The 12,663-nt window shown below is 45.3% G+C and overlaps 1 protein-coding gene across 3 annotated transcripts in view; it reads right to left on the bottom strand.

The window, feature by feature from the left end:
- Positions 1 to 5,380: 5,380 nt before the first annotated feature.
- Positions 5,381 to 12,663, bottom strand: part of LRRC23 (leucine rich repeat containing 23) — a 58,914-nt gene continuing 51,631 nt past the window's right edge. For 2 of the 3 annotated variants that reach the window (XM_075215817.1, XM_075215816.1), the window contains exons 3-7: positions 9,987 to 10,099; positions 8,751 to 9,007; positions 7,515 to 7,645; positions 6,845 to 6,981; positions 6,274 to 6,713 (exon numbers count right to left, since the gene is read on the bottom strand). In XM_075215817.1, the coding sequence (XP_075071918.1) occupies positions 6,470 to 6,713; positions 6,845 to 6,981; positions 7,515 to 7,645; positions 8,751 to 9,007; positions 9,987 to 10,099 (882 nt within the window). In that variant the 3' untranslated portion in view covers positions 6,274 to 6,469. The other variant, XM_075215818.1, reaches the window with a different exon arrangement.

Consider the following 12,663-nt stretch of genomic DNA (forward strand, 5'->3'; position numbering starts at 1 on the left):
AACGGCAGATACGGTTTTGTAGAGAATTGAGCTGTTCCCCTTCCTCACTCAGGAAGTAACTAAAACCCAAGGCCGTAACTAGGGCTGTGAGATACGGGCGACCGCCCAGGGCACAATGCTGAAGGGGGACGCAGTTTATGAACATTTTAGATTTGGTTAAAATTGAGGGCTAGTGGGGCATTTTTCTTTCTCGCCCCAGGCGCTAAAATTTTAAGTTACAGCTTTGCTAAAACCCTGGTATACTCACTTATCAATTCCCAACTTGACTACTGTAACCTCCTCCTCACTAGCCTCCCCCACTCCCACTCTTTCCCTGATCAACCCACCCTGAATGCTGCGTCTAGACCAGTGGATTCCAAACTTTTTCAGTTCAAGATACCCTTAGGGTCTCCAAAACTTTTTCAAGGCACCCCTAAGCCAAAATAATTACCAAGTAGCCCCCCACCTTGCTTACTACTGGCCCTGGCCGAGGCACCCTTGTGAGATCTCCAAGGCACCCCAGGGAGCCTAGGCGCACAGTTTGGGAACCATTGCTCTAGAGTAATCTGCCTGTCCTGGCGCTCCTCACCCTTTACCCCTCTGTAAATCCCTTCACTGATTCACCATTGTCTCAAGAATTAAGTTCCAACTCACCCTCACCTAGAAGGCACTCACTAACTCTTCAGCTTCATATATTTCTGACTTTGCCACCCCAGAGATACACCGCAGCTCAACCACTTCACTCAGCCTCTGACCTTCATCCCTCTTCCCCCTGATAACCTCCTCCCACTCCCATCTCCAAGACTTCTCCCGCATTGCTCCCTACCTGTGAAACTCTTTTCCTTGGTCCACCAGATTCTCCAACCTACAATCCTTCAAATGCTCCCAGAAAACTCACCTCTTCATGCTTGCCTAAACTACGCTCTCCTAGACCCTGATGTCCACTCACTCTACTTCCTTTGTCCACCATATCCACTTGTATCCTAATTGCACCTACTGTCTCATATTGCTCTTCCCTCTAGAATGCAAGCACTCTTGGGCAGAGCCCCCTCTACCCTTTGTCTCATGTCTGCTCACCTTGTACGACCTGTTCAACACCCCCAGAACGTGGCAAGAGTCTTCCAGACGACCTTCGCTGAGAGTCTAGGGTAGGCTTCTTTTTCCTGATGCCAGACAATGCTCTGGTGAGGGCCAGGAATCTTTAGCTCCCCATAAAAAGAGGGAGAAGCGTCCCAAAAGGATCCGACCCTCCACCCTCAATCCAAACTTGAGACAAAACAAATGTTCTAAAATGTGTTAAGTGCTGTGACTACATAAATTACATGCTGAGGGCTCCTGCCAGGCTAAATAAAAATTTATTTTTGTTGGCTTATTTTTTTTTAAAAGCCCTGGATCACTCTCAGTTCTTAAAAAAAGGTGCAAAAAACCAAAATGTGCCCAAAGGTTTGTCAAACTTCAGGCCCTCCTGAAAAGATGAAGGGCCCTCTATTCTCAACCCCTAAGAACAAAATGACTGTTAGGGGTAACTGGGGGGGGGGGCTCGCTTTCTCCTGGGATCCGGAGAAGCTTCACCCAGGGACCGGAAACGTGTCGGCTCCCCGGAAGGTGGGGGGGGGGGTGTCGAAGGTTCAGGGCCATACTTCATCCCCTAGATCATTGGGATGTACAGAGTCCATAAGGGCTTACCACAACGCAAAAATTAAAGTGCAGGTGACAAAACAGTAGGTGAAATAAATAAATTAGTGACTCATGGCTGAGCTATTATAAACATTCTTCCACCTAGCTATAAGACTGAGGCAAAAGGAGGTGATGTATAGCAAAGAAATGGGAAAAATATGCATTGTGGCCCACTCTGTCACGTGACCTCCTCCCTCAGTGGTGTTCTGGCACCTCCAGGTAGCCACTCCGAGGGCACATTGATCCCGGGCTTTCTCCACTACCTTGGCCTCTGGCCAGAAGACCAAGGTAACATGAACGTAAGGTTAATAAAGAAAATCTCCCCCAAACCAAATATCTGCAGTGCCCTATGCATAAACTGATCAAAGGCCTTGATTGACCAGGGCCACTAACGCGTCGTGATCCTCGATATAACGGACCCTTTCCCTAAGTTGGGTAAGGCTATTTGCAATCCTGCTGCCAGGAATGCCACAGGTTTCGTTGATTAACTATCTGTCCGCTGACAGCCTTTAACCGGTTGGCTAATACCTTGGCGAGGATCTTGTAGTCCACGTTCAGGAGAGAGAAGGGACACCAATTTTTAAAATCATATCTATCCCCCTTGCACTTATACAGGATTGTAATCACCCCCTCCTTCAGCGAGAGACAGATTTTGCCCTCCACCACCATCTCTTCATACAGCTCTATCAGGTCCGGAACCGGTGAGATCCCACAGAACTACATAGAGCTCTGCTGGGAGACCATCACTGCCCGGGGTCCTGCCCAGCCTAACGGATCTAGTGAAAGACTGCAGTTACTATACCTGCAGTTCCTGCAGGTATAAGACCATGGCTCCTATACCCAGGGCCATCTTAATAACATTATGGGCCCCCAGGCAAAGCAGTGCACCGGGGCCCCTACATATATAGATTTATATATAGATATAAATGTATAGAGATACAGATATATATATAGAGATAGAGATAGATAGATGTACTTGCTCAGTGACCCTTGAAGGTTTTTTATGCAGGTTTTTTCTTTTGCAGGATTATTTATTCTAATTAAGCGCCCTGCCTATGGGGCCCCCTTGCCCGTGGGGCCCCCGGGCACCTGCCCATCGTGCCCAATGGAAAAGATGGCCCTGCCTATACCTGCAGGATCAATAGTGTTAGTGACATCGGACAGGAACTAATCAGCTGTGTCTTTGTTGGTCGTCTTATGGGAGTAGAGGTTGCCATAGTAGTCTCTGATGACTCCCATGACGCCCTCTTTTCCCTTCCTGGGATTATTGGCTTCATCTCGTAGCTCAGACAGGGTCGTGTGGCCAGAGTGGAGTTTCCTGATAAAGAAAGAGTTACATTTTTCATCCCTCACCATGTTCTCCACCTTGGAACAGAAGATGATTCATCTGGATTCTCCAGACCATCTCTGATATCCCAGCTGCACAGCTGGAGGTCCTGCAGGGCCTGTAGTTGTCTTTGCAGCCTCCTGAAAGGTCTTTTTTCTTTCACTGGCCTGTAGCATGTTGTTTACCTTTGGCCTAAAAGAAACTGCGAATTTTGACTATAACATATTCCCACCCGTCACTCATACAAGCAAAATAGCATTTATTATTATTCCATGTGATGTAGGATGCTTCGGTTACCATCTCCTGGAGACGCCTGGATGTGGCATCCAGCTTAGCAGTGTTGCTGGGGCTGCGCTCGACCTCCTCTTCTCTGGGGATATTTAAAGTGGTGGTATTGAACAATAATTAAGAGCATTGATTACAAAACGGCACTTTCCAAACAAGATTCAAGTTTTTCGTCAACAAGCTACTAATGAAATAATGCAGAGCGTACAGATTAAGCTGGAGAATTCTCTGCATCCTCCTGTTGACTTGCAGTGCTTTTTTAAGGCAGCAGGTGGTGCTAGTACACCTTCAGAAACCAATGTAAAACAGCAGGGTATGCTGAATTGTGGTGGATAGATGACAAAAGGGATGAATATAGATGGTGAGTGGAGAGGTCCAGGGAATGCAGAGAGGGGAGAGTGTTAGAAAGTGATAAAGAGGAATGTGGAAGAACGAGACGTGGGGCATGGGAGGTACGAGGGGATGTGAACTTGAGAAAGGCAGTATGCACAAAAGGAAGGTCTGCAGTTATAGAGAGGATGGACAGAGAAGGGATAATCTGGGAAGATGTGTATAAGGCTGGGGACACGGACAGAGAGGAGTCCCTTGTTTCCTAGCAGACGGCCTGCAGACACACATCCTGGTCAGCTGACTGTTCCTGCACAGAGATGTCCGTTATATTTCAGCTCTGGGTGATTTAATATCTGTGTTACGTAAACTCTTATAGCCAACAGACTTCAAGGCAGAGTGTGGCTCTCCAGCTGTTGTGGAACTACAAGTAACATCATGTCCTGCCAGACTAAGCCTAATACATGCTTAGGTTATTACGCCAGAGAGCTGCGTGTATTCTGAGCCTAATATAGGCCACTGGTTTCTGAATGATTGCCAGGACAAACAATTATATAAAAAATATTCTAGCATAGGAATAGAGATTAAATAGTAATTCTGGAACTCATTTTCAATAAATATTTATACTAGGAGTAAATGTGCTTTTCACTAATAAAGGCCCTACTGTCATATTAGGCTTTATAAAACATTGCCCGCCAAACGTGAAATCAAATGCAGGTTATAAGTCATACTTCTTAGTCTGTAATATTCATGCAGCCTGGATGTGCGAATCAGGTAACTGGAGACCAGTGAGTCTGACCCCAGCAGTGACACAATCATTCAATACGATATAAGAAAACTAGCTACAATTTAAGCTCAAAGCCCAATGCAAGCTAAACAGCATGCAAATCAGGGATAGGACACCGGCTAGATTTTAGGGACCCTTTATGTAGCTGGTAACTCCTCCAAAAAAGGATGGATATATATATATATATAATAGTTTATAAATATTCCACCTGCAATTGATTGGACCAAATACTGTTACTCTGAACTACAGCACTGAGACTCAATGGCGTTGTGATCCCCAGGATGTGTAATTGAAGCTCTGCGTTATGAACTATGAGGCTCTTTCACGCCATGGTGCCTGTACACATTGTTCATTCCCATAACGGCACACTACGAGCACATTACCAACGCTGCTGGCTCACATTAAGACATAGCAGCTGATACTTATATCTAGGGAGCTGCCAGAATGAATCCTGTTCTACCATATCTCCCCTGGTCACCATAACAAAGTCCTCATGATGATTGACTCATGGGTGCTAATATTATAGCTGACCTATACACTATATTATCTTTTTTGTATATTTGCCAAAGTCAGGAGATTTGTTACTACTGTTGATCATAACTTGCCAGATATGAGTTGAACAATTGCTTCCTGTTGCACTCCGAGTGTTCTGCAGGATGAGGAACTCCGACTAGACATAAGTGACCAGACCCTGGAGCTCTTAGACTTCAGGAATGAGAGGAAGGCTATAAGGCTATACTCTGCCTGTGCCTGACCTGTGCTACATATACAATGCTGTATTGTCATTTTATTCTGCCATCAGCACCATCCAGCTTGCTGTGCCTCACGCCTCAGTGATGTCTCTCGTTTCTATTGAATGGATAGGTTCCACGTGGGATGAATGAGACGTGTGACTTAGCGTGAGTCCTGTGAGGCTCCAGCTTGTGTGGGAGGGATATGTGGAGAGAAGACAGACACATCATGTAGAAAGAAAAAGAACAAGACACGGGTCTGATGGACACAAATTTGTTTACTGAGATTATTTGCAATGAAAAAACCCACAATGGCCACTGTACCTCTTAATCACACCCTCTATTTTAGTCCATTACCGCCTCCCCATCCATGAGTTTTAAAGTGTCTCTGCATAAGCTCCTCTGATGTCCGCCATCTGAGTATTCAAGGATAAACTCCCCCTATGTGCTGAGTCTGAAGAGTATTACAGGATAGGCTCCTCCCCTGTCCGGCACATGAAGAGTATTACAGGATAGGCTCCTCCCCTGTCCGGCACATAAAGAGTATTACAAGATAGGATCCTCCCCTGTACGGCACATGAAGAGTATTACAGGATAGGCCCCTCCCCTGTCCGGTACATGAAGAGCATTACAGAATAGGCCCCTCCCCGTCCGACACATGAAGAGTATTACAGGATAGGCTCCTCCCCTGTACGGCACATGAAGAGCATTACAGAATAGGCCCCTCCCCGTCCGACACATGAAGAGTATTACAGGATAGGCTCCTCCCCTGTACGGCACATGAAAAGTATTGCAGGATCGGCCCCTCCCCTGTCCACTACATGAAGAGCATTACAGGATAGGCCCCTCCCCTGTCCGACACATGAAGAGTATTACAGGATAGGCTCCTCCCCTGTACGGCACATGAAAAGTATTGCAGGATTGGCCCCTCCCCTGTCCGACACATGAAGAGTATTACAGGATAGGCTCCTCCCCTGTATGGCACATGAAGAGTATTACAGGATAGGCTCCTCCCCTGTATGGCACATGAAGATTTCCTTGCTCTGTGGCACTCAGTACGTTACTATCACAGTTCATCTCAGTCACATCCTTTAGGCATTAAATATTTTTCCCTCTTTGGTGTGTAGATAAAATTCGTTTACGACTCAAGTATCTGAAATGGAGTAAAAGATTCTAATATGTGAACAGTCCCATCTCACACATATCTACTACTCATTCCTTATTCCCCTTTGATAAACCTAACATACAGTTATCATCCATTCACCTAGAATACTACTTTATATATAGCAGATATATATACATCTACCACCCCGTCTCTCCAGACCACACATGTATCTGTTCTCCTCTTCTGCCATCTCATTCTGCTCTTTCGCTATTTACCCCATCCTCCAGCCTCGACCTCTGGGCCTCGGCTGCCTCCGTCCTTTCCTCTTCCTCAAAGAAATCTTTATCAAGTCTCTCCAGCTTGGGCAGAGCGATTAGTGTCTCCAAGCGATAAGCATCTTCATCCGCACATGGATTCTCCCGCAAAACCAGTGCCCGTAGCGTGGGCAAAACTTTCAGCTTCTCCGCCTCCTGCAATCTGGATACCAGATTACCCCTGAAAAGGAAAAATGGGGTGACTGTAAATTGACTGGGATATGGACCTAAACAAGACTCTAGGGTGGAATTGTCCTAGAAAAGATCTTCCTGCTGCTCTTCAGAGCTGGCGACCAAAGTCTCCGCACTGACCTGAGGTTAAGGTATTGAAGGTTCCTCATGTTCTCAGAGAAACCATCCAGAGTCTCTATCTGGTTATCCCTCAGGTGAAGACTTGTGAGTTGTACAAGGTTCTCTAATCCTTCTAATGTCTTGATGTTATTCTGGGCCTGGAGATTGTCAGAGGTAGACAGTGAGGCCGTTGGGGACATAGAGATAAAGAGCAATGACAATGAACACGCATGAAAAACTACCTCCTACACCGCCAATGATATGATCCAGTACTATTATATCTATCTTTACTATTGTGTCTACTTTTCATCTCTGTGCTTGGTGTTGGCTATGGGAGAAGATGAAGACAATAAAGGTTACATAGTGATGGGCATATGCTGCCTACCTGGACCTCCAAATGCAGATCTACTCAAAATCAGTCCTTAAGAGCTACCAACAGTCCATGTTCTCAGGATTTCTTTAATCATGCACAGGTGAGTTAATCTATTTGTCTGGGTCAGTAATGATCCCACAGAAATCCTTAAAACATGACCTGTTGGCTATTGGCAGCTCCTGTGGACTGGGTTTCAGCACTTCTGTCCTAATGTATCATTACTGACATGAAATGGACTGAACGAGTCAACATCACACCAGAACGCACGTACATACAAGAATAGACATTTTTGGTGCTGGACCCACTACCCGGACTTACCAAGTAGAGTTCCCGCAGGTTGGGCAGGTAGAGTCCGGCCGTGCTCTGCAGCTGGTTTCCTCGGAGCTCCAGAGTGCGCAAACTATGCAGTTTACTGCAATCCAGTCCTTCCAACGTGCGCAGTTCATTTCCTGCACCCATAGATTGAGAATAAGTAAGTTCAGGGCATAAGACAAGTCTCCAGTCCCTTAACTACCATGCATATATCTGGGGGCACTCACCAGATGGACATTGCTTATAAATACAAATACAACTCAAGAACATGGTGATGCATCAAGCAATACTTCAGGGAATACATTTATAATGTCACATAATAGACCACTATCATTCTATCAGACTATCCACGAGCCTGTATAACTTCAAACGGTCATTGAAAACCCACCTCTTCATAAAATCCTACCAGTCCGCCACTTAACCATCTCACTATGTGGTATACCTCACCCTCTTTCATCCTCCATCTCTCCCACTCGTCCTCAGATCACCTTACATTGGCTCACCATTTGTCTGCCCCTTTTCCTATAGATTGTAAGCTCTAGTGCCCAGGGCCCTCTTCCCTTCTGTTCTCATTACATATAACTTTTGCTCACCAGCTACACTGCGCACCTCCTCCTTGGGCTCTCTGCCCATGTACCCCACTCCTCTATGGTCTCCACACCTCTTTCAGTGTCTCTAAACCTGTTAGTTGCGCCCACAGTAATGGGCACAGGTTTCATCTTAAGCTGAATATACCCTTTGCACCCCATTACCAATCCAGGCTTTCAGTAGCTGTGTTGAGACTTGCAGTGTTATTTGTTTACTGTTCTGTACTGTTTTGTTGTTTGCCCGCTGTACGGCGCTGCGGACCACATGTGGCGCCCTCTAATGGTTAATAATAATATTCATGAGGACATCCCTGAGCAAAAAGTTTTGTTGTTGCTCTACCTGCACTTTCTTTATAAAAGTCTGCCCTGCTCGAATGAGATGACGGTTTAGGTTGCAGTTATTAAATGGCTTGAGTTTACAATACAATGGAGTGGGTTGAGTTTGGTTGAGTCAGTAATTATGGCAAGAAAAGCTTAGGACAGGTCATAAGTAACTCAGGTTATATGAAATTAAGATAAGAAGTGCCTTAGGTTAGACTTGCAGTAGCTAAAGGAGGACGTTTTGGGTTAGGTTACAATAGGGAAAACATGAAAAGCTTTAGTTTAGGCAGATACAGATATACATGGCTGCCGTTCAGACGTGGTTAGCACCGACCTATCAGGTTGAGAGATTCCAGTTTCGGGTGTGCAATTCCCTGGAGGTTCTTGATGCGGTTCTGTGACAGACTAGCCAGTTGTAGATACGGCAGCTCCCCCAATCCGCTGACACTGAGCAGCTGATTCTGATCTACTCGTAGACACAGCAGATGCGTGAGAGCTCCCAAAGGAGACAGATCTCGCAGGGAATTGCGGGACAGGTCCACATAGCGCAGGTTTATGAAGGACTGCAGGATGGAGATGTCCGTGATCTCCCTGTAAGGGAAAACCAGACTCTGGTAAGAGCCTTGTATATAAAACACTGCACAGGTACTACAAGTCTACTCTACAGAAAGGTGACATCAGACGTGTGTGGGGACAGAGTATAGTATATCAGGTCAGTGGGTGTTAAATGGCCCCTGTGACTCTGTATGAGTTCAGTAAGATATTACTGGAGAGAGCATACAGCTGGCAGTGAAAGAGATAAATCAGAGTTGAATGGAGGCAGATTTTAGTAGTTGAAGTGAGTAAAGCAGGAGTTGAGACAGTCAGTAGTAGTTGAAGTGAGTAAAGCTGTAGTGGGGATAATCTCTATTTGTTGTGAGTAAAGCAGGAGTGGGGATAATCTGTAGTAGTTGAAGTGAGTAAAGCTGTAGTGGGGATAATCTTTATTTGTTGTGAGTAAAGCTGTAGTGGGGATAATCTCTCGTTGTTGTGAGTAAAGCAGGAGTGGGGATAATCTGTAGCAGTTGAAGTGAGTAAAGCAGGAGTGAGGATAATCTCTATTTGTTGTGAGTAAAGCAGGAGTGGGGATAATCTGTAGTAGTTGAAGTGAGTAAAGTAGGAGTGGGGATAATCTCTAGTTGTTGTGAGTAAAGCAGGAGTGGGGATAATCTGTAGTAGTTGAAGTGAGTAAAACAGGAGTGGGGATAATCTCTATTTGTTGTGAGTAAAGCAGGAGTGGGGATAATCTGTAGTAGTTGAAGTGAGTAAGACAGGAGTTGAGTCAGTAGTAGCTTAAGCGAGTATGGCAGCAGTAGGGACAGTCTGTAGTAGTCGCAGCGAGTAAAGCAGGAGTGGGGATGGTTGGCAGTAGAAGGGCCAATCAGAGGTGAGTGGGGACAGTCTAGTAGTTGAAGTGAGTAAGACAGGAGTGGAACAGTCTTCCGTGGCAGACGTCAGTCAGAGGTGAGAAGGGATAATAAGAGTTGGCTGTGATAAGACACAACGACAGTAGAGTGATCTCTAGACTTACATATCGTTCACTTCCAGTTTGACATAGGCGTGAGCGAGACCGTTTCCAGTCTTACACAGCAGAGACAGCGCTTCCTTAAGCATCTCTTCAGTCAGCGGCACATGGGGAGGGGGCTGTAAGAGAACGGTGACATAATCATCAACTACAAAACCATCCCGACTCCCAACACTGAACAAATATCTGTTACCTACGTCCATCCTGGTGTTACTGAGACAATTCTTCGCTACTGAGAGCATTTTTAGAATTTTAAACATTTTATAGAAATATATGTAAGAAATGAGGAAGCAGCTACCACGATGTACAGTTATTAAGCCAATAAAAAGGAACACAAAAATACAAGATAGCACATATGCCATGTTCTGGAACATAGTACATGTGCAGGGTGCTATCACATTACTAATCTTATACAACATGTACATTGATGTCCATTATATACTCACATAGGATTATCTTCCTCTCTCCACAATTTCTGCCAGCTGTATTCTTTACAGCAATGGATTCCACTGCATCTTGTATATCCTAGCTCTTATCTCTTCATATAGTCTGAGGGAGGGATCTAGATTTGTCCGTAACTTTGCAAACTTGTGTCTAAGTATGCACAATGCCCAAACTAAATACACCTCCTGTATTTAGAGTTTCAGTATTCTTGCTGCATCCCAGCAGACTAAATACGGACGTAAGTTAGGTGAACACATGCACATTGTGACAAACTTTATGTGACACAAAAATTACAACACGCAAATGAACTTAGCTATAGCAAAAGCTATAACAAGGCGTTTTAATCAGTGTGACAATGTGACAAGAATGAATGAATGAATATTGTGGTGGTGTAGTGGCTAGCACTTCTGCCTTACAGCACTGGGGTCATGAGTTCAATTCCCGACCATGGCCTTATCTGTGAGGAGTTTGTATGTTCTCTCTGTGTTTGCGTGGGTGTCCTCCGGGTGCTCCGGTTTCCTCCCACACTCCAAAAACATACTGGTAGGTTAATTGGCTGCTAACAAATTGACCCTAGTCTATGTGTGTGTGTGTGTGTGTGTGTCTGTGTGTGTATGTTAGGGAATATAGACTGTAAGCCCCAATGGGGCAGGGACTGATGTGAGTGAGTTCTCTGTACAGCGCTGCGGAATTAGTGGCGCTATATAAATAAATGATGATGATATTGTGCTGTCATTCTCTGAAGACTAGAGGACCAGATGAAGGACCAGATGAAGAACACAGATCTGAAGGTAAATCGTGTCAGTGCAGGAATGCAGGAATCATCAGACTGATCGGACCTTCAGTCGTATGTACACGTCGGTCGGAAAATTCTTCTGTGTGTACCTAGCCTAACTCTGATGATGACTCAGGTACAATCCACTTACACTTAGTACCTATCTGTATAGCTGGCCAAGGATGGTAAAATCAGATTATTCTGCCTTTTCGCTGAACAACAAGGTGTTTCCAATTTGGCCACTCATGTATGGTCATATTGGTAGATCCGGCTATTCAGGTGTTGGACTAAATGTGCAGATGACATGTGGGGCAAGCAGTACAGTTAGATGATCCCACAGATGGTAATCTTGTGGGCAGGGTCCTCATACCTCTCAGTTTGTATTACCCAGTATTGTTCTATTAGTGTGTTTGTTCCCAATTGTAAAGCGCTACGGAAAATGCTGACGCTATAAAAATAAATGATTGATAATGATCGCTGTACACCCTAACAGCCATCAATGATAGTATCCCAAACACTTGGCATTTGGCCAAAATTACCTCATATATTTATCAAACAGGATACACAGTGGTCAATTTAGGACATGCTTACCAACTTTTTGTAGTTGACGTCCGGGAGCCTCCCGGGAGAAGTGGGCGTGCGGGGGGCGGGGCTCCGAAAATCGCATCATTTTGGACGCGCACCCCGTGATATAATGACGCAAACGCGCCAATTTACAGCAGAGAATCGCGCAATTTTGTACTTCCTAGTGAAGTGGGCAGATGCGGGAGATTGCCATACTCTCGCAGGAGTCCGTGAGACTCACCCGAAATGCGGGAGTCTCCCGGACATTCCGGGAGAGTTGGCCAGTATGATTTAGGATCTTTTAAAAACATTGAGCCAGGAGTTGGATGCTTCCTAAGGAAACCATAATGGAGCCTCTCTCTGAGCTGCAGTGTTACTGCTCTTTAGCTGCTGAATGTTATGGTGATAATCGCACCCCTTTGTCCCCTAGATTATTTATTTAATTTTTTTTACTGCGCCAAACTAGCACCGGCATTTGTCAATGTCTTTGTAACATGCTGTCCACCTTCTGCTGCTGGGAAGCATATATTACAGCAGCAGTTGCTCAGCTGCTGGTGAACGCTCCCACTCATCACGGAGTTAAACTTGCTGTGTATACGTGGCTGGTTAGTAAAAGTACCCCAGCAGTCAGCAGGGGTTATTATAGTTTATTTATAAAGCGCCATCGTATTACACAGTGCTGTACAAAGAGCATTTAATCATTCATGTAAACCCGTAGGAGCTTACAGTCTGAAGTCCCTACACGCACAAACTAGGGTCCATTTTCAGTCACCAGCCAATGGGTTTAGATTCCAGACAGGCCTTGTGTGTGGAGTTTGTATGCACGGGTTACCTCCGGGGGCTCCAGCTTCCTCCCACACTCCAAAAACATACTGGTAGGTTAATTGCTGGCATGTAACA

Source organism: Mixophyes fleayi, chromosome 6, assembly GCF_038048845.1.
Source record: "Mixophyes fleayi isolate aMixFle1 chromosome 6, aMixFle1.hap1, whole genome shotgun sequence".
Taxonomy (NCBI): Eukaryota; Metazoa; Chordata; class Amphibia; order Anura; family Limnodynastidae; genus Mixophyes; species Mixophyes fleayi.